General features: G+C 40.2%; 1 protein-coding gene across 1 annotated transcript in view; it reads left to right on the top strand.

The window, feature by feature from the left end:
- LOC135883765 (potassium voltage-gated channel subfamily KQT member 1-like) overlaps positions 1 to 20,737 on the top strand; it is a 522,644-nt gene that overhangs the window by 142,805 nt on the left and 359,102 nt on the right. Inside the window, exon 16 of the mRNA XM_065411048.1 lies at positions 3,089 to 3,110. Within this exon, the coding sequence (XP_065267120.1) occupies positions 3,089 to 3,110 (22 nt within the window). The remainder of the gene's footprint in view (positions 1 to 3,088; positions 3,111 to 20,737) is intronic.

Genomic DNA, 20,737 nt, shown 5'->3' with positions numbered 1-20,737 from the left:
CTAATGTGTTTGCAAGAACCAGATTGTTGTACAACCCATCCTGGACAATGATCCCTCACTTTCACAGACCTTGGGAGGCAGGCCAGTCCTCGCCCACAGACAACCCGCCAACCTTAAGCATATTCTCACCAGCAACCACGCACCGCACCATAACAATTCTAACTCAGGAACCAACCCATGCAACAAACCTCGATGCCAATTCTGCCCACATATCTACACCAGCAGCACTATCACAGGACCTAACCAGATCAGCTACAACATCACCGGCTCATTCACCTGCACGTCCACCAATGTTATATATGCCATCATGTGCCAGCAATGCCCCTCTGCTATGTACATTGGCCAAACTGGACAGTCACTACGCAAGAGGATAAATGGACAGAAGTCAGATATCAGGAATGGCAATATACAAAAACCTGTAGGAGAACACTTCAACCTCCCTGGCCACACAATAGCAGATGTTAAGGTAGCCATCTTACAGCAAAAAAATTTCAGGACCAGACTCCAAAGAGAAACTGCTGAGCTCCAGTTCATTTGCAAATTTGACACCATCAGATCAGGATTAAACAAAGACTGTGAATGGCTATCCAACTACAGAAGCAGTTTCTCCTCCCTTGGTGTTCACACCTCTACTGCTAGCAGAGCACCTCACCCTCCCTGATTGAACTAACCTCGTTATCTCCATACTGATTTATACCTGCCTCTGGAGATTTCCATTACTTGCATCTGAAGAAGTGAGGTTCTTACCCACGAAAGCTTATGCTCCCAATACTTCTGTTAGTCTTAAAGGTGCCACAGGACCCTCTGTTGCTTTTTACAGATTGTTGTAGCCGGCAAACTCCAAAAGTCTCAATCCTTTCTCATTGGTTACCGCATTACAGAAAGGGCCACAATAATCTCGCCAAATTGCCTGTGCCCATTTTAGCATTCCAATCTCCCTGTACAATCAGGATATCTTTCTTGTGTACCTTATTGATGATGTCTTGGAGTTGATTGTAAAAATCTTCAGTTTGCTCATCGTCATAGTCTATTGTAGGGACGTAGACTTGTACCACTGTGATATTAAACGGTGCAGCCTTTAGATGGATGGAAATAAGCCTGCTGGATATTGGGCAGCATCCTAATACTGAATTCTTGATATCTTTATGCACAAGAAATCCTACGCCATTGACATGTTTGTCCTTTCCACTGTAATAGAGTACATGGCCTTCTTCCGTTAGTGCCTCTCCAAAGTTCTTCCATCTGACCTCAGAGATTCCTAGGAGGTGCCAGGTGTATTGTTCCATTTCATACGTGAGTTCTTTCAACCTCCCTATTTGTCTCAATGTCCTTACATTCCATGTGGCTATGGTGATGTTATCTCTTCCACAGGTCCTCTTTGTTGGGGTTTCAGCAGTAGCATACTTGTCGTGTCCGCCCTGGTGGGAGATGGATGGTGCGGTCATTATTAACCCGAGCTGCGACCAATCCAGTATGGACATGGTTGACTTGCTCATCATATGGTGCGTCTTGGGCAACTTTCTAATCTGGAGGAGCAGTGGTCCTATTCTGAGCCCAGACCCCCAGGGGAAATGTTACGGTTACAAGGATAAAAAAACTGAATTGTCTAGCAGTGGCTTAATATTTTACAGAACACTAACCTGCACTGGCTGACTCTGCATGAATTGAATGCTTCTGATAGAAAAGAGTGCTGTTTGTGTGAGAGCATTAGAGAACCATATAATATAACTGCTAAATGCTATGAGCCTCATAATAATGCTTCCCACTGACCCACTCAGAACAGGGAGGATCTAGTTTCTCCCAGTGAGAGGCTCGAACCAAATTCACACTGATTCTTGTCGATGAGATAGCTGTTCTTGGAGGCCCTACCAGCACTTGGAGAAATTGTCCTGGCTTCCCCCTTGGCATCTGGTGGGTATAGGAAGTGGTAATAAATTATTCTTGGAAAAGATTTGCACTTTGCCCTTATGGGGTGAAGAGCTATTGCTCAGAAATGGAATTCATGTTAAAATATCGTCTGGTCATATGATGCATCTAGTTATTATATAAGTTGTGGCACCCTAGAGAGAGTCAGAAGCCAGAGGGCAGGCTACTGTATTATAGTCCCTGGGCAGGAACTTTTCTTTTAAACTGAGGGAGCTACAGCTTGAGTGCCTTTTCTGACTGAAATCTAGCATACAGGGAGAAAGGCAATCTGTCACATAGATATGCCCCAGATGCCTACGGTTTTATATATGAAGATGAACACCTTGAACTCAAGCAAAAAAAAACGTATTAGAAGCTGTGCAGATTACAGAGCAGAGTGCAATGTGCTCCCTGCATCAAAGCACAGTTTAGTAAGCAGGCACCAGTATTCTGCACTAACTTCAGCTTCCAAGTGGTCCTAACAGATAGTACGCAAAGTTAGTTTAATTTTTAGCTGAGAAGATTGTGAATAATCATAGAAAAGTCTGCATTGAAAATAAAAGGTTGGACACTTCTTATTCAATGCAGAGGGAAGAAAGCATTTCTGGCCACAGTTACTACCTGTATATACAGCCATCTCCTAAATCTCTGGTTGAACTGTGGTCCCTTCGTTGGCATTTCAGTAGGAATACTCAAGAGTGTGTTGTGGGGTGCTAACAGAACTCTTCTTCCCTTGAATACACTTAGGCCATGACTTACCCTCCCTTTGATAGACTATTTCAAATTCTAATAGCTTTTTGTGAGGAGAAACCCTTCCTTATATCAAGGCCAAACCTCACCCTCTGTTTGTGGCCACAAGTGATGCTGCTTCTGTGGGGTCTGAAAAATGTCTAATCCTAAATACTTGTGTGATTCCTTAAGATACTTCATACATTGCAGCATCCTTCAGTTGCTTTTTCTTAAGACCGTGATCAATGAATGGAATCTTTGCTTATAGAAATGTGGCTCGTCAGAACAAGTGCAAAATTGACAGGTCACATTCTATAGAGCTCCTTTGGAGCAGCCACAGCAATAATGCTAGAAGGGCACAGAGTTCTATTTCCAGTGCCAGAAATATTAGTTTTTCCCTAAAAACATAGTTTAAAGTAACTCTGGTTAAATGCAGGTCTGAGTCAGATGTAAGTTAAATTATTTCCCAGTTTTCTGTCCTGCTAGCAATGTTCAGTTATGCCATTTTAGAACTCTATTGTCCAGGCCTACGTTTTCACTCCTTAGCATGTGTACTATGGATTTTCCATTCTTCAGCATTGATGTGAAATGCATTAGTGTTTAGCTTGAAGATAGGCCAATCAACTGGTGCCATAGGATGAACCTGAGAGTCTGACAACTTTAATTTTCTAAGTGGACCTGCCTTTCTCATTTCTGCTCACTTTAAATCAATTACATTCACAAACAGTGATGAATTAGTGTTTCACTTTGCTTTCTTCTGGACAGTCACTTATTTTTCTTTGGTAGTATGCATATGGTGGTTCTTGGTTGAATCGAATTGTTACTTCATGGCAATGTTTTCCAAGTTAGTCCCTTGTATTTAGATCTGCTCTCGGTTGTTTGTACCAAGTTTTCTAGAAGTATCAACATTAAAATATGCAGAAGAGAACTTCCATAGAACCTGTTTGGATCATTAGCAGCTTTGACAAATTTTGTTGCTTCGGATCAAAATGATTTAAGTAAACTTATATATGTCCATAGATATTTTCAATGGTTTTTGCATGAAATAAATGAAGCAATGTCTATTATATTGTTTTAAAGACAAACTGTTGATGAATATCCAAAGAATTGTATGCCTGATTTTCAGAGGCGCTGAGCTCTTACAACTCCCATTTATTTGAATAGCAGGTGAATGTCAGGCCCTGTGTTTGATTGAAATGAACATAGGGTACTAGTGCTTTTTAAAGTGTTAGCTAGTCTCAGTTCTTAAAATATATTATTTTGCAGTTACAGGGTTAGCTGCACCTCTGTCCCCTTTGAGGTCTCTCTGAGTACACTCTCTCCGGTGCCAAGCTTCATACCTTTACCTATCCCAGCAAGGAATTTTGCAGTTCTCCCACTCTTAGACCTGGAGATGGGCTGTAGTAGTCTGTATCCGCCAAGCGTATCCAGTGGGTCTGACTGAGTATGGACACCTGCAGTTCTTCCCTTTGGGACCAGTGGTATATGGTGACTAAACAGCTTTCTTAAAACAAAAGTTTTATATAGCACTAGGAACAAAGCATTAGAGAAAAAGGATTTTAAAACCATCTACATGCATGTCTAATGTAGCTAGAGTACTATCAGCTAGAGTACTGCATGATGGTGACCTAGGCATCTCCTCTGTTCATGGGCTTTGGCCTTTCCTTGTCAAACCTAGCTTTGTAGGTTGACTGGAGAAGCAAAGACAGAATCATCAAAGTTCTGGCATTGCCCCTGTGGTAGCTAAATGTTTGCTGGTAGGTGGCTTTGTGGAGCGATTCTTCTTTTTCCTGCCTGTTCTCCAGACAGACCCTTCCTGAGTTAAACCAATATATTCATATAAGAGACACTATACTAGTAACCAGGCCAACATACAGTATTAATAAATTATTACAGGGCAGCTCTAAATCCATCACAACATTAAATACTTCTGATAACTGTGAATACAGATATATGTAAAGAGAGAAGATTTTTAACCACTAAGTTAATAAGTCCATGAATCATTTGAAAATAGTGGCATAAAATGTTGCTCTATCATACCACTAGAATGAATTTCCATTTGTCTTTATCAATGCATGCAATATATTGGGTAAGGCCAAAAGAATATCAAGACCTGACAGCAAGACCAACTTTGAAAATAACTACGGAAACTCTGGCTATTAGCAGATTCTGTGTTAAATAAAAAAAAAAAATCTGTTGCCTGGATTGATAAAGGCTGTAATATCTGAACTGTTGTTAACACTTCTTGATGCAGTATGTGATAAAATGTCCGAATTTTATGTCTTTTTATAGCAGGTGTGTCTAAAGTGTAATCTGCAGGCCAAACAGAGTACAAGGGTTCACAAGGCAACCTATGGCAACCTTCATCCTTAATGAATTATGTGGACTTTTGTGGATATTTTTTGTTCAGAAATTATAAATAACCAGAGAACTGCCTGTTATCCCAATCTCTCTTTTGTTGCTGTATTAGTGAGAGACATTTTCATGCATCAAGATATTTTGGAGAAACAGGATACTGCTTATAATACAGATCCAAAAGAACTATCCAAAAAGTGCATGAAAACAAATGTTGATATTTTAATTTCACCAGCATCAGGTTATAATGTACTCATAATCTGACTAAATTGAACCTCAAGTTTTCATGATTGAAGCTGATGAATCAGCAGATTTTTAGCTTAACTGAAAGAGAGTTTTAATTTCTTGTCATAACAAACTTATTTATATATTTTCCCTTTTTTCCTATTGCTTCAAATGACATGCTTAATATTGGTCTGGCCTCGAAGAAAGCAGCGAAATGATCAGTTTTTTTCACCTAAGCAAAATTATAGTGCTATCAATCCAAACCATTCTCCTTCCAAACAATTCTCAATTGCAGATGAAACTCAAAAGATAAATACAAGAAGAAGGCAAGAAAATGGATGATTATCAAAAGATCATAGAAAGATTTTAACTATTCTTGACTGGAATGAAAAACATGAAAAAATGCAATACCATGCGTCTCCAAAAAGGTCACCTCAGAGAAACAGTGCCAATAGCCCTACATTTAGAGGACTGAAGTCAGTAGGAGTTAGACTTGAGTAAGGATTGTACACATGGGCCCATAGTAAATTGCCTGAAATAATTAAAAAACTGTTCCATACACATCCATCGTCTTGAAAATTTGTGTATACATTATGTCTAGAAAGCCAATGTATCTGCATGTATTACAAATCTAGAAGGAGCAGAGAGCTGGTTATTCAGAAAGCTAGAGAAGTATGTATCCCTCTTTGGACAACCTGGAGGGAACTAAACACAAGTATGGCTAAGAGTACATGAAAAGGTTGTAATAGTGGCTCTGCAACGTACTTGCAATGTAGCTTCTGAAAAGCTGTATTTACGGTGGTAATGTATTGAAAAATATATTGTTTGGGGTTATCAATCAGGTAGGACATGATGTTAGAACAACTGTGTTCTGAGATCATGCCTTATAATAAATATCCATTTCCTACAGCCTGAAGAAAAATGCTGCCAGTGGTTCCCCCAGCATAACTGTGGATCAATGAGCCACTTCATGCTACAAGGGCAACAGGTGTGCTTGGAAAGCTCAGAGTTGGCCTTTGTTTCTTTAGGGATGTACCAAGATCCATGAAGTATTTGCATTTTATTCCACAATGTATTACAGATTTTCAGGATCTGCAAAGTTGTCAGGCCTTGCCCTCTACTCTTTTCAGGCTTGTTCAAACTCCTCCCACAAGTGGGCAGCATAGTGATGTGTTTTCTACCCCATCAAACTGGCACAATGTTTGTTACACATTTTCCCCCATCGGTGGGAATGGAAACATTAGCCCAGAATTCTTAATCTTCATTAGCATTGAGTACATTTCCTATATCCTCTTCATCTTCTGCCCTGAAGGCATGAATATGGGGGGTCACCAAACAAGATATAGTCTTTCACCATAATACTTACGTTCATAAATTCAGGCTAGGAATAAACCTATTGACAGACACCATGTTGGGAAAAAATGCTCTCAGGGATATCAGTTAATGAGCTTGGGCAGCCTACATGCTGTACAGCCTCTAATATAATTACATAGTTCTTCCCACCCACCACTGAAAAGGTCTCTGTTAACATATAACATGGGACATGTCTTTTAGCCACAGTCTCAACTATTTGAGTGCTAAAATTAAAAGTATAGCAAGAAATTGATAGTTACATGGTGAAAATGAGTCTGTATCCTTCTCAGAAACCTGCCATGCATCCTGCTACTCTAGCACCATTGATTTAATATGGGGTTGAGTGAGGGACCATGAGAAGTGGCTATAGGAAGTGGAGGGGAGAGACAGATTCTGAACTGGCTTCTCTCTCTCCCACATCCCCATCTTGCAATATTTGTTTTTGTGTGTGGATAGTCTCTTTCCTCCTAATTCTGGTGGGAAGATTTTGTCTTTGGCCCAATATCTTTGTTCTGTTTCCTGGTTCCAAGTTCCCTTTGTGAGCTGTCAGCAGGGAGCACAGAGGATCAAGGACTTTTAAGGTTCCTTTCTGACTGGCTGTCCCTTTTTCTGGCAACCTGTCACCACTCCCCACCCATAGCTCAGGGAAGCACAGTGCGTGCTCATGGTATCCACAGCATCCAACGCTGACAGAGTTGAGTGGCTGTGTAAGCAGTGTGCGTTTGCCACTGAGTGATGATTCCCTCTTCAAGGTTTTCGTAATATTCAGTGGCTGTGAAGCCTGGCACTTGGAAGCCTCATGGACCCAGTTCTTGGCTCATAGAGAACCTGGATGTAGTGGAATACTATTTATTGCAAAATAAATCAAAGTTCCCAATTGTTTTCATTCATTGCAGTGTCCAAATTGCAATTCTTTTCGTATAGTGAACTTCCACTTAGAGCGAAAGTTGGTCTTCAGGAAAAAAACACGCTTAACTGTAAGAGGGTCCCTGTGTGTTTGATCTCATTGTGTATGTACCACATCATATGTGTACATTTGTATTTTTGCATGTGGCTTATACGTGTGTAATAATTATCAAAACAATTCATTGCATCTACTCTAAAAATGTAGTGTCTTACGATGGGACTGTTTAAAAAAAATGATCTACTATGGAAATTCATGGGTGAGGGGAAAGAATTTGAAGATGCTGCCTCCCTAATGTACTGTGCTCTTTCTAAATTATTTGTCTAGTGAGAAGGCGCTTAGAAGGAAACAGCAATGAAATTTCACAGGACAACAGCTTCATCGATGACATAGACCTCATATCAGAGGAGTCACCACTGCCTGCTGTATCTGATGTGGCACAGTAAGTAGAATAATGGCTTTTACTGGATAATATAAACATCAGCTAATGGTGGCAGAAAATGCTATATACTGAATAGAAGTTTTTGATTTTTTTTTAAACACACTTGCAGTTAACTTTAAGCTAAGAGCTGTTACTCAGTATAATGTATTGGGACAGAAAAACTGCTCTTTAAGACATGGTTAGGAGACTTGGTGTTTTTGGTTTGTGACTTCATCTTTTGTGTCCATTAAAAATGTTTCCTGAGACTGATTCTTAAGGGCAGGTTCAGCCTCTGCAGACTTCTGAATGGGTCTGATCATCAAAATCTCCTGAATGTATTGAAAGTTCATTGTAGGTCATAATGAAACACTTGTGTGTGGACATGACCTGAAAGGAAGGAAACAATTGTTGAAAGGACAATTGAAGTGAAATGTTTGCCTCCAAGAGGAAATGCACTTGTAGGATATTACCCCAAAGGTAGTGTAGACACTTAAACAGCTATGTTCATAAAGGAATTATATGGATATACTTAACAGGGAAACAGCGCTTTCAAGAATTAGAGGGTAGAATAATTAATGCAGTTCTGATTGTCACTGGGTAGGACCTGAAGAGCATGTCTACACTCAGCGTCCATTGCAGGGGTGTTGATTTCGTGAAATTGTTTGTCATATCGCTTACCTTTTGGTTTCGCAAGTACATGCATCAATACTGTTTAATCGAACCACACCGCACGTTGGCCACTCTGTAGCAGTGCATTCAGGGACTCTGAAACATCTGTCCTATAATGCTCAAGTCTCTTGCGAGTGTAGCGACTTTGGGGATAACTTTCAAACTTGGGGCAGCACATTGGCAGTTGTAGCTGGCACTGACTGAACCAGTGAAGCTGTGATGCTTGTGGCTTTGTGTTAAGCTGAAGCGAAACTAATGTAATCTATACTTATTTAGCCAGACCTCAGCAAAAGGCCTCATCCTAGGAGCTGCAACCAATACTTGTGATTAAAAACTCCTGCGATGGCAGTGGTGTGTGGGAAAAAAGGTACATCACAAGAGGTGCAATCTCAAGGCATTCTAAGCAATGTCTTTTTTTAAATTACTTTTTGTCTAGTGTAGACAGAGCAGAAAGAATCTCAAATCTCGTCTGGCAGTGTGCAGTGCTTTTACTTGTATGTCCCTCTCAGGGATAAGGATGTGTTGGTTTTTCATCTGAGAAATACATGAAGAATAAATCTTGCTTCTTAGTATGTGAGTGTGTTATTAAACTAAAAAATGATGGCTGTTTTTAATGTCAAATGTGAAAACTATCCTGTCTTCACATTTGGAAAGGAAAGTATGAAAGTGGCTTAGTGAGGAATTTGGATGATTGAACCTTCAGAGTATGACAAGTAGATGGCTGGAAAATAAGGTTACATTATATTTTTTGCAGTGAAGTTGTAATTTGTTAAACTCTGGTACTCCATGTGCAAGTGACTCTTGCATTTGAGTTTTCTTCTTCAAAGTAAGGGGGGGAAAGGGCTAAAAGCCCTATTTTGTGAGTTCAATACACCGAGATTACATTCCAGCTGCCATTGGGTGCAGAACAACGTTGTTATTCCCAGCACAATGCAAACAAAAGTTTTGTGGATTTAGTCAATAATAAAGATAGTGAATTGCATGGTAACTTACAATTAAGAGGTGAGATTTGAATTCCTGGTCCCATCTTTCCCAGTTCAGGGAATTTTTCTAAGCTTTAGAGGTATCTGGTGAAAATCTCCCCGCCTTGCCCACTGGAAGTGAACGGCATTCGTCCTGCAGCAGATTTGTCATCAGATTAAAATTGAATGGGTTTGCCTTTTGTGACTAAAAAGTTATAAAAGTCTTTGAAGACAAACACTCCCAATGTGCAACTGATATTCTATGAAACAGCACAAGAAAAACAACCAGGTGCCAAAGAACAGGTTCCAGAGGGTTTTAGATTGCTTGCAAAAGGATGCAAACGGAGACAATCCCAGTGGGGAAAAAAAAAATCACCAAAGCAATTCATTTTTCATCAAACGACCATGAAAATCAAAATTGCTCAGTTTCTATTCTGTGTTTTTAGTTTCTGCTGGTTCAATAAGATTTGGATAAAATAAAGGTTTAAAATACCTGTGTTACAGAGTTCAGTTTTAACAACTTTAACTATGGTGAAACTACTGCTGATACAAGAGCAGCATGATAGTCATTAGTGCTTGAGTTGCAACTTTAGGATGGTTGCGTTGTTTGGTTTAGAAAGATTTTAGTGATATTAACATTTAAAAATCAACAAGGAAGGTTGTTTAGCAAATGCAACACTTGTACTAACATAATATCCCGTTTTAAACAACCATGCCAGTTCATGAGTTTAGCTGGATTTGTACTGTGAGGTTATACTGTATGAGAATGAAGCTACCCTAAAGCATCTAAATACAAATTTAATCAAGGGGCTCTTCTGTGTTTACATGAAGCTTGGACTTTGAAATTCATGCATGCACTATAGCATATTTGGTATTTAGCCAACACTGTTAGATCTGCAAAATAATGGTTTACGTAAGCTAATAAGGTGTGTTTTTCAAAGTAAGTAAAACATGTTTACTTTAAACTAGTAAATGTATCAACATATATAGGGCCCTCATCCTGTTGGCTCTACCCATGTGAGTGGTCCCACTGGCTTTAAGTGGACTTATATGCATGAATGGGGCAAGTAAAACTTGACTTGCATTTACTGGAGAAGCTAGAGACGCATCTAAAGGAATCATTCAGGTAGATAATATCCATACTGAAAAGTGTGATTTGCTGGGTGAACAAAACATTTTAAAAAGTACTAAAACATGCATTTATATGTCATAACCCTTAGTATATCTTTACAGTAGAGATCATGATGGCTAAATGAAATCATAATCATGTTCCAACCTTCTATAAGGTTTTTGTCCTTAATATGGTTGAAACCACGACAGCCACAACCATTCATTATTGTAGATTTTCTTTTTCTGGGAAACCAAAAAATGCTAAAGACCACTGGGGTCATGAACAGGGGTCAGGGGTTTATGACAGCCTTTCTTTTTCTTGATAAACAAAATAGGAGGAGGCACCCAGTTAGATCCCTGCTAGATGGGAAAGGATTCCTGGGGAGGGGGAGTGTCCCAATATGGAAAAGGTTGAGAAGCACTGCTTCAGGCTATGAGATTCCCTAGTAGTCTGTAGCGCAGTTCTATAGTTTTAACTCTGTACTCAGTTGAAATAAATTCCTATCCATACTGGTCAGGGAAATTGTACGAGAATTATTAGCAACAACTGTGTTCAGACATGACATTGATATCTCCATTTCAACAATTGGAAAGCTCTAAAAGGCACAATATGGTGCCAAGATTTTATAGACTTTTTAGAGCTTTCTAGCCAGCATGCCACTAACTTGGATTGTCCTGCTTTGATGGGCTTGTTTCCAACCTTTATATTTTCATATGTATGTGTTGACTATTTTTTGCATGTTATGACCTAAACATTAGATGTAGGTGTAATGGCATGATCCCAGAATGGACCTGTGTAGCTTCTCTTTCTAAAGTCTGGGAGACACTTCAGTATTCCATTAGTTTTGTTCATCTGGGATTTTTTTGGACATCCACATATGCCATTAAAAGGTTTTGGGTAACATTTTGAAAGGTGCCCATGTTCCATTTTCAAAAGTGAGATAGGCACTTAGAAGCCTACGTCCCACTGACTTCCAATGAGACATAGGCTCCTAAGTGCTTAAGACTGTTCTGAAAATGGAACTTAAGTTCCTGTGTCACTTAGGTTTTTTTTTTTTTTAAATTATCCTTTGCAATCTTCTCTTATTAAAATTGTACTCATATAAATTTATTCAGCTGTATAATACCAAACTCTGATGAATTATCTCGGTTCACTGGGTAATTTTAAACCATGGGCCTTTGATAACTAAAATAGAAGCAAAATATATTGAATATGTCCAGTTTATGTTTAGTGAGGATTTATTTTAAAAATAGCAGCCTAATATAAACACAGACTGTACCCAGGGCCGGCCCACAACATTTTGGCACCTGAGGCAGGGAGCTCAAATGATGCCTCCATGCCCCCTCACTTGGGCCAAAACTTTGAAAGGTCTCAATTCTGCTTTCTTCCTGTTCTACTCCTCTCATGGTACTGCTCTGCTACCCCAGTAAAGGAGAACTAACAACTTAAAATGCCTTGTTTAAAAATTTTAAGTAAAACTTAACTTTCAAACGCCTGAACAGCAAATGTAACTTTTCTTGTCTGCATAGTAAACACTGGCATTTTTATCTGTTTGAATAATCAAAGTGGTGCTTTCCGTGCCTTCCTGGTTGCCAAGATTTGAACTGCTTCCTGAAGGTCCACAGTCTGGGCCAGCTCATGCTCTTTTGAGATGGTTGCAAGGCCGACAAGCCTCTCCTGTGTCATTGTGGAGCGTAGATGTGTTTTTATTAACTTCAGCTTGGAGAAGCTGCGTTCACCACTGGCAACAGTTACAGGAAGTGTTAGAAGTATGTGCAGAGCGACAAAAGCATTTGGAAAGAGGGTGGTCATCTTATCTGTGCACATATATTCCAGAACAGCCTTTGGAGTTGATCCTGCTGAAATGAATCTTGAAAGGGCTTTCAGTTCATCACCTAAATCACTCGCATCAATATCCCGCATGTAAAAATGTGTCAACACTGTCTCTAGTGCCCTGCATTGCTGGTGTAGGTCTTCTTCAGGTACAGTGAGGAGTTTTGGAATATCATACAACATCCCAAATATACTGCTGTGTTCCTTGAGCTGCATTAAAAGTTCTTCAACTGACTGTATTGCACAATCTAGCACCTGGTTAAAGAATTCAACTTTGAATTGTTGTTTTGGGGTCTCTTACGGGATTATCCTGTGCCTCGTAATCAAAATGTCTTCGTCTTCGGTGACTCTTGTATTCTTGAATGGGTGGGAAAATAGCTTCAGTGTGTGAAGTTCCTCTGCCAGCTTCTGTGCACTCTTCAGAACGTTTTGAAATCCCTCATCTGACCGGTAAGACTGTAGGTATGACTTTGCTTTGTCCAGTTGTTCCATTGCTCCAGATATATCAAGGTCAGCACCTTGGAGTCTCTTGCATACAACATTTATTTCAAACAGTATGTCATGCCACAACACTAAGCCACACAGAAATTTGAAGTTATGTATGTTTCTGGTGATTCCATTTCCCTCTGCCATTGTTCTCCCACAAACAGTTCCTGTCATAGCATTATCCTCCATAATGGCAACTTTGGCATCATCTAACTTCCCAATTTGGTGTTTGATAGGCTTTATCACCTCCACTCAATTTTCCCAACGCGTGGCACTCAGTGGTTTCAGTGTCAAAGAGGATGTTCCCAGATGTTCCTTCAAAATTTGCCATCAATGAGTTGATGCAGAGAAATATACATAGATGCTTTGAATTACAATAAAAAATTCATCAGCCCCACTAGAAGCTGATGCTGCATCACTGAGCACCAAGTTCAATGAATGAGAACTGCATGGGACAAAAAAAGCTCGAGGGTTTAACTCTCGGATCCGTGTCTGCACTCCTCTGTTCTTTCCTCTCATGTTGGCACCATTATTGTAGCCCTGACCTCTAATGTCAGCTATCGCAATTCCCGTATCTTCCAGCTTTTTAAGAATTACATTTGTCATACCAGCTCCTGTAGTATCATCAATGTCAATAAATTCTAGAAAATGCTCTCTGACAGTCAGGAGCGGTGCCAGGGTTTTTGCCGACCTAGGCGGCAGCACTCCTCCTCTGAGCATTCAGGGGGCCTGGGGTCTTCGGCGGCAGGGGTCCTTCCGCTCCGTGTCTTCGGGGCACTTCGGCGGTGGGTCCCGGAGCGAGTGAAGGACCTGCCGCCAAATTTCCGCCGAAGACCCGGAGCGGAAGGACCCCCCGCCGCCGAATTTCCGCCAAGGGCGGCAAAATGCCGCCCCCCAAATCCTGCCGCCCTAGGCAACCGCCTAGGGTCGCTTAGTGGAAGCGCCGGCCCTGCTGACAGTCACCATTGCAGGGACTTTTTCACTAGGTTCTGTTGTTGTTACAAAACACACCATTAAAGTCATTTGTTCCGTATGGCTGATGTCAGGTGTGCAGTCCAGAATAACAGAGTAATATCTTGCTGACTTCAGATCTGCCACAATCTTCTGTTTGACTTTTGTTGCCAGTAACTGTATGATCTCATTTTGAATAGTTTTTTCCAAGGTAGTGCTGGGTGTACATTTCTTGGGTGGTGACTCTTCTTAGATGTTCCTGGAGTACAGCATCAAACTCAGCCATGAGCTCCACAATTTTAAGGAAGTTTCCATTGTTTGGAACATACAGCTGATCTGAAGTGCCACGCTAGGTTTTGGGTAGCAAGCATTCTCTCAATGGCAATGAGCCTTTTCAGAACATTTTGCCAGTAAAGAGACTCTGATGCAATCTTCTCTTGATGCTGATCATCTATGGTGGCCTTTAACCTTAGTCTCATCTCAAGCTCTTTCCACCTATGGAATGCTCTCCGGTGATTTGCTGCCTTCTCACGGCATGCCAGATTTCTAGCCAGATTTTTCCAGTCCTTTGTTCCTGTAGAACCCAATGTGGCTGGAACATTAGACTGGAAGAGTTTGCAACAAAAACACTATGCAGCATTCTGGGTTTTTGAGTACATAAGCCATGGCCTCTCCACTTTGTCACCATTGGGGATTTCACGCCAGTAATGTGTTGGATGGAAACTTCTGTTTTCATTGTGTTTGGGGAACATGAAGTTTTTCACTTGCTATGGCCCATGTGGTACAAGGAAGTCCCTCAGGCTACTGCTCAAGTGGGTCCACAGTCCTGGATCATCTAGACTTAAGGGACTAAACTCAGCAGCAGCTGTTTCTTGCACCTCCACCACACTCTTCTTCAGGAATATGCATGGTTACATCCATTTGAGATGGAGATTTGGATGCTGCAGTAGCTGCCAGGTCACCTGCACTCTGACTAACTGGAAGATCAGGCATCTCCTCACCACTCTCATCCTCACTGGGGCCGGAAGGCTCACTGTGAACATTTGTGTCTATGTATCTCAGGAGAGCTCCTTCCTGCTTAGATAGGAAAGCTTCCTTTGCTTGCTTTCTTTTTCTGAATGCTGCCTCAGAGGGGCATTTTCTTCTTTCACTCATGACTGCTGTTCTGTACCAGCTATAGTGGCTCTCAACACTCAATTGAAGGGGACAAATAAGCAGGCTAGTAGCAGGGCCTGAGTGAGGGAAGATATCAGCGTCTTAAGGGCCTAACTGGCTCCTACTATTTCAGTTGACTGCCTGTTCTCCTCAAGAGGGTTCAGGGAAGCAGCAGGAAACAGGAAGCTCCCTGAGAAGCTGGTGTTAATCAGTCCAGGCTCCTGGGGGTGCTAGAGAGGTACATAAGAGGCTCCTCCTCCTCTCTCTCCCTGCAGCTCCTGCTGCTTTCTGTTATTCCCTCTTACCTTTTCTCCTGCCTGCCTGTTATGTCTCTTGTGCCCTCCTTCCTCCAGCACAGCACTCCACCATCTCTGTGCATCTAGAGCCGAGAGAATACATATGCACCAGCAGCAGACACAATTTTTTACACTCTGGGTCCTAGTGGCACCCCCTCCCCACAGTCTGGGACCTGAGGCGGCCGCCTCAGTTCGCCTCATGGTAAGGCCAGCCCTGACTGTACCAGTCAGTATGAGATTAAGAGCAAAATTATTTTCTGATCCACCGTATACGTCTGTCTTTAACATTCTGTAGTCCATATAGAATGTGCAATAGATATCTGCATTGTGTATCAGAGAATTTTACTCACAGTATATTATGTCTATAGGAACTTTGCTTGCTAATTTATGGAAAACCAATGTGTTTGAGTCCTCAACAATGTGTTTGATTCCTTTTTTCAGAACAAGAAATTAGTTTTGAACATAGTAAATTATACAGTACAATACAGTATAGAATTTGATTACACTAACTGATTGGTTCTATCGTTCATTTGTGTAAGAAACAATTATTTTCATTACATCTTCTGTTTAGTATATGAAGAACTGTGATTTTGTTAAGTTCATTTGGTATATTATACTTTTCAAACATCGTACTTGCATTTCCAGATCATATTAAAACGTATATGTATTTCTGTCTTGGTGGAAATTCTGGGAAATAATTGTAGAAAACTGATACTATATAAATATAAAATACACTTTAAATTCTGCATGATTAGAGATGGGTAAAATTCTTAAATCTGGGCAAAAGTTTTTGGCCAACTTTTTTTTTTTTTTTTTTTTTTTTTTGGCAAATTGTTCAGATTTGTCGACACTGATATGTTGTCAGTTTCAGTGAATTTCAGTTTTTTAAAAAGTAACAATTTTTAAAATTAAAATGCTTCATTTTGACACTTTTTAAAACAAAATATTTCCATTTTTTAGTACAAAATGACTGTTTAAAAAAGATCTTCACTTTTATTTTATTTTTAAATTGTTTAAAATGAGTGAAATTGAAACTAAATGTTTAGGGTTTTTAAATGAAATGTTTAGTTTAAAAAGAAAACAGTTTTTTCCCCACCATTTTGATTTGCTAAACTTTTTTTATAATTCTGTTTTCTGTTCGACCCCTGAAGCATATTTTTCTGATTTCTTAGTATTGCCAGCAAACTGAAAAATCCGTTATTTGTACAGTTCTAGTAATGATGTTATCAGTCCATGCATGCCACTCAATGTCAATGTCAGATGCATGTGTGGACTGAGGGCGCAGCATGGCATTTCACTTAAAGAATGTTAGGTTTATGCATGTTAAGTTGAATCGGCTTCTGTCAATAATATGTTTCGCTACAGTACATCTGTAATAAATGGGAATGTACAGGGAATATGCTCAATACAAGTAGGGAATAAAAATGCAACATTTTAAAGTGTTCTGTTAAAACAATGCTATATCATTGTTCTGAGTAGTGTTTTTCATCTTCAGTGTCAAGAACACGAGTTTTCATCATTCTAAGTGTTAATTTAACTTTTAGGTAAACACAATTCTACTTAATATACCATTATAGCAAATACACATTAATGTATTCAGCTTGTCTGACAACTGTAGCATGTCCTTATGCAGATTGCAAATTTAAGTATTCTGCATTTGTGCAAATCCTAATTATGGAGCTCCTGTTTTGACCCACATACCCAAATAATGGATATCTTTAACACACATTTTGTTCTGTCTTTTAGCAGAAGTATAAGCAGGTAAGTGTTCCTTTGTGATATACCTATCTCTTGGCGTGACCCTTCTTGAAACCCCTTCATTTTGTATATGTATTATATAAATACATACCCTACACTACTGTGTCTTGAAATTTGTGACGGGGCTGCATCATTTCTTTTCTTTTGTTCTTCTTGAAAGCTACATTTTCACTCTGAGTTCTGCTTGTTTTAAATAAAATATTTAGTGCAAACATTAACTCATGTTGTATGCCAACACAACATAAATCTCCCTTACAGTAGGTCACCTGGAATTAAAATATAGCTTTATTTTTTATATGAGATGGACTACGCAATGTGAATAGTTCCACTTTATTGCATTTAAGAGAGAGATGCATTTTACCACTAATGGGACAAATTCTGATCTAAGTAACACAACGAAGTCAATGGGTTTTACGAAGGTAAAGCAGAGAATAGAATTCAGCCTAAATTCAATGAAGCTTCCTAAGTCTTACATTAAATAAATAAGAAAACAACAACACCAAGGGTTTCTCATGACAGCTATAATCCCTGCAGACTTAGTATGATCTCTTGATAATAAAACTATATAGAGAGATCCCTATGTGGCAAAACTCTCATTGATTTCAACAGGGCTGCAGGATCATGCGCCTAGTAATTCTTTATTTCAAAGTCTTTAACTTATATTTTTTTACACTTAGCTGTTGATGCATCCATTAAACTTGATACTTCAAATCAGTAGCTTTTTCAAAAAAAATGTCTGATCAAAGCACACTTCTAAAATCTGGGAATCATGTAGGAGTAAATCCTTTTGTCTGTACACAGGTTGGGTAGTAACTGGGTATGCACAGGGGATAGTCAACTAGGTCCCTTGGGGTCAGAAATCCTCCCTGCTGGGCTGTTGAGTGATAGGAGAGCTGTGTTCAATAATTCCAGTAATCCCTGCATGCTTTGTGGTTGTGTTTGTGTTAGAATAGCTTGTGTATCTGTGTTCTCAGGCATCCATTGACCATGCCACTTCATCCCCATTCCAACCCAATGCATGTTGAGGTTCAGTGTGCCCTCACAGAACAGTTTTATGATCCGCAAGTGGGGCAGATTGTATGGGATCTTGGCATCCTGGTCACCTTCCTTCTGGTTGTGATGTGATCAGGATACTCTTCAAGTATGAAGGTGCTGGGGGTCAAATAGGATGTGCCTCTTACAGAATATGTGTCATTAATATCATAGGAAAGCCAACACAGTGACTTGCAGCTCTCTCCAGGTTGCTGCTTTAAGATGACTTTTGAATGTCATTTCCAATATTGGTGAGAGTGGATGTGTGTGATGTTGGCACTGCATGCTGGCAGAATGCTAAGAGAATGCCTGCTTTTATACTGGAAAAAATAGTGTGAAGGAAGAGTCCATTTAAAATGAAAATGGGGAGCAAGCTTTCAACACTGCCGTAAGTTAATCAGAGTGCAAATGCAGCTGCCAAGGAGCCTGCCACGACACCACAATTGCCTGTGGTCCAGGTAAAATGCAGCCGAGTGCAGTGTTTCAAACATACAGGGAACAGAGGCAGCATATTAAAAAAAGAAAATGTATTATGTGGCTGACTGAAATTTTCTCTGTATATAGCAGCTCTCGGTCCTCAGCTGATGTTAATCACCCTAGCTGACCTCAGTAGAGCTACACTAACCAGCTGAAGTTCTGGCCTATTAAAGTTATAATAGCTTCCATAAATAGGAATGAGGTTATTTTTTTGTTAGAAGTCAAATATTGTCAGACTTGGTTAACTTGAGCAAGTTACTAAGCTCTAGCATTTGGAGTGTGTATTTTAAAGAACAGTAAGTATTGAGATTGGCATGTCAAATGCCATGAGCTGTAATGCTATGTACTCATCCCATTTTTCAGATAGCCAGGCATTCAGAGATGCCACTGTGGAGTAAACAAAGTGTGACTCCATTAGTTAGTACATAGAGTACATTTTTTCATCTGTTGGAAACCTATAAAGAGCTGTTGTAAAGCAGGTGCAGGATGAACGACCTATCATGTACACTTAGTTTTTGAGAATTACATGTTACTAATGTACATTGTCTTGGTTGCTATGTAGAAGATTATCTATATCAAATTACACAATACTGCAGATTTTGTGTTTGCTGAATGAAACTCTAGATCTTGCCATTCTTATTTCTACTATTCAAAACTTTAATTTTTTCGCTCTAGTCTCTTTGTGAAATAGGTACTTGTTCCATTGTCAGTTATAGAAATGTAGGTACTTTCTTGAAATCAATTAATTTCCTTATTCTGAAAATGTACAGTATTAGATTTTAGGGGAACTTCTCCATCAGACCTCAGTCATATTGGTACCTCAAGATAATGCATAGTGTTTTATTTCTTTACCATGTTACCACACCCTTAGATGAAGAGGGTGCACTGAGTTATGTCTTCATTGGAGCTGGAGGTGTAATTTACAGCCTGAGTTAGACGTACATGCCCTAGCTTATCCATGGCAGCTTGGGTGGGTAGGAGGGGCTAGCCACTCCATATACGATCCCATCCGAGACCCTAGGTACTTGGGCATCTAGCCTATCCCACTGCCCATGCCAGCATGGCTAAATGGCTATTTTTAGCAGACTAGTTCGATCAGAAGTGGCATGCATACATGTCCCTTGGCCACAGAGTACTGAAGACTCCATTTTGTGTCTTGACCTGAGAGCATTAGCTGTCTACTGAGCACAGCAGACCACCCCTGCACCTGGAGATGGGACAGCAAAGGCTTGTGGCCAATAGGGACTCATTGCAGCTGAATGGGAGATTAGCCCGTTGCAGCAAACTCCAACTCCACTACCTAATAAAATCTGCAGGGGATACTTGGGCAAGGGGGCTGTTCATTGTATTGACTTAGTTTGTAGGCTGTTAGTGTTTCTTCTTGTGTAGTTGGTTGGGTCCTCTTTTATTTAACATCCTTGATTCCTTTGTCTGTTCTTTCCCCCTTCTTTTGATGTACCCTTATCCTTTCAGAAGAAAAATGTTTATCCTTATCTGTTGGTCCCTGATTCCACGTCATTATCCTAGAGGTCTTAGGGGTTATTAGTTTATGCCCCTGGTGGCTAGGTGGAGGCACCGCATGCAAAGACCATTGGACACTACAGTGTGTCACTGAGCCCCTGAACAGGGAGGAATGAGGAGAGCTACAACTCTTGGAGATTGAGGTGTCCCAGGTGCGGGCTACTGCTCAATACATTACGGAAGAAGAATTGGCACTTCTTTTTTCAATGGCCTTTCTGTGCTATGCATTTTGGATAGCAGTGTTCTTACACAGAGGTCATGCAACTGGATCTGCACAGGCAGATACTTAGGCCTGTGCAGAGACACAGTGACTTCAGTGGAACTCTACATGGGTGTACGGGACCACCGTGCAAAGTTCCATCAAAGTTAGAGGAGCAGTGCACACACATAAGGGTCTGCCCACATGGATCTGGGTGCAGGATTTTGGTGAAGCAGATTGTTCACCCTCGCTAGCTTTATAGTTGAAAATTGTAAGCAAAAGATGCTTTCAGTGCCCACAACCCTATTGCAATGACAAGACTGTATGCTTAAGCCAACACTCTTTGACATGTTCGAGAGTTAACCTCTAGTAAGCAAATGCAGAGTTTGGCCCAT

The sequence above is a fragment of the Emys orbicularis genome, chromosome 1 (genome assembly GCF_028017835.1).
Source record: "Emys orbicularis isolate rEmyOrb1 chromosome 1, rEmyOrb1.hap1, whole genome shotgun sequence".
In the NCBI taxonomy this organism is placed as follows: Eukaryota; Metazoa; Chordata; order Testudines; family Emydidae; genus Emys; species Emys orbicularis.
The sequence above is the reverse complement of the archived record's forward strand: the minus strand, read 5'-3'. Positions and strand labels throughout refer to the sequence as shown.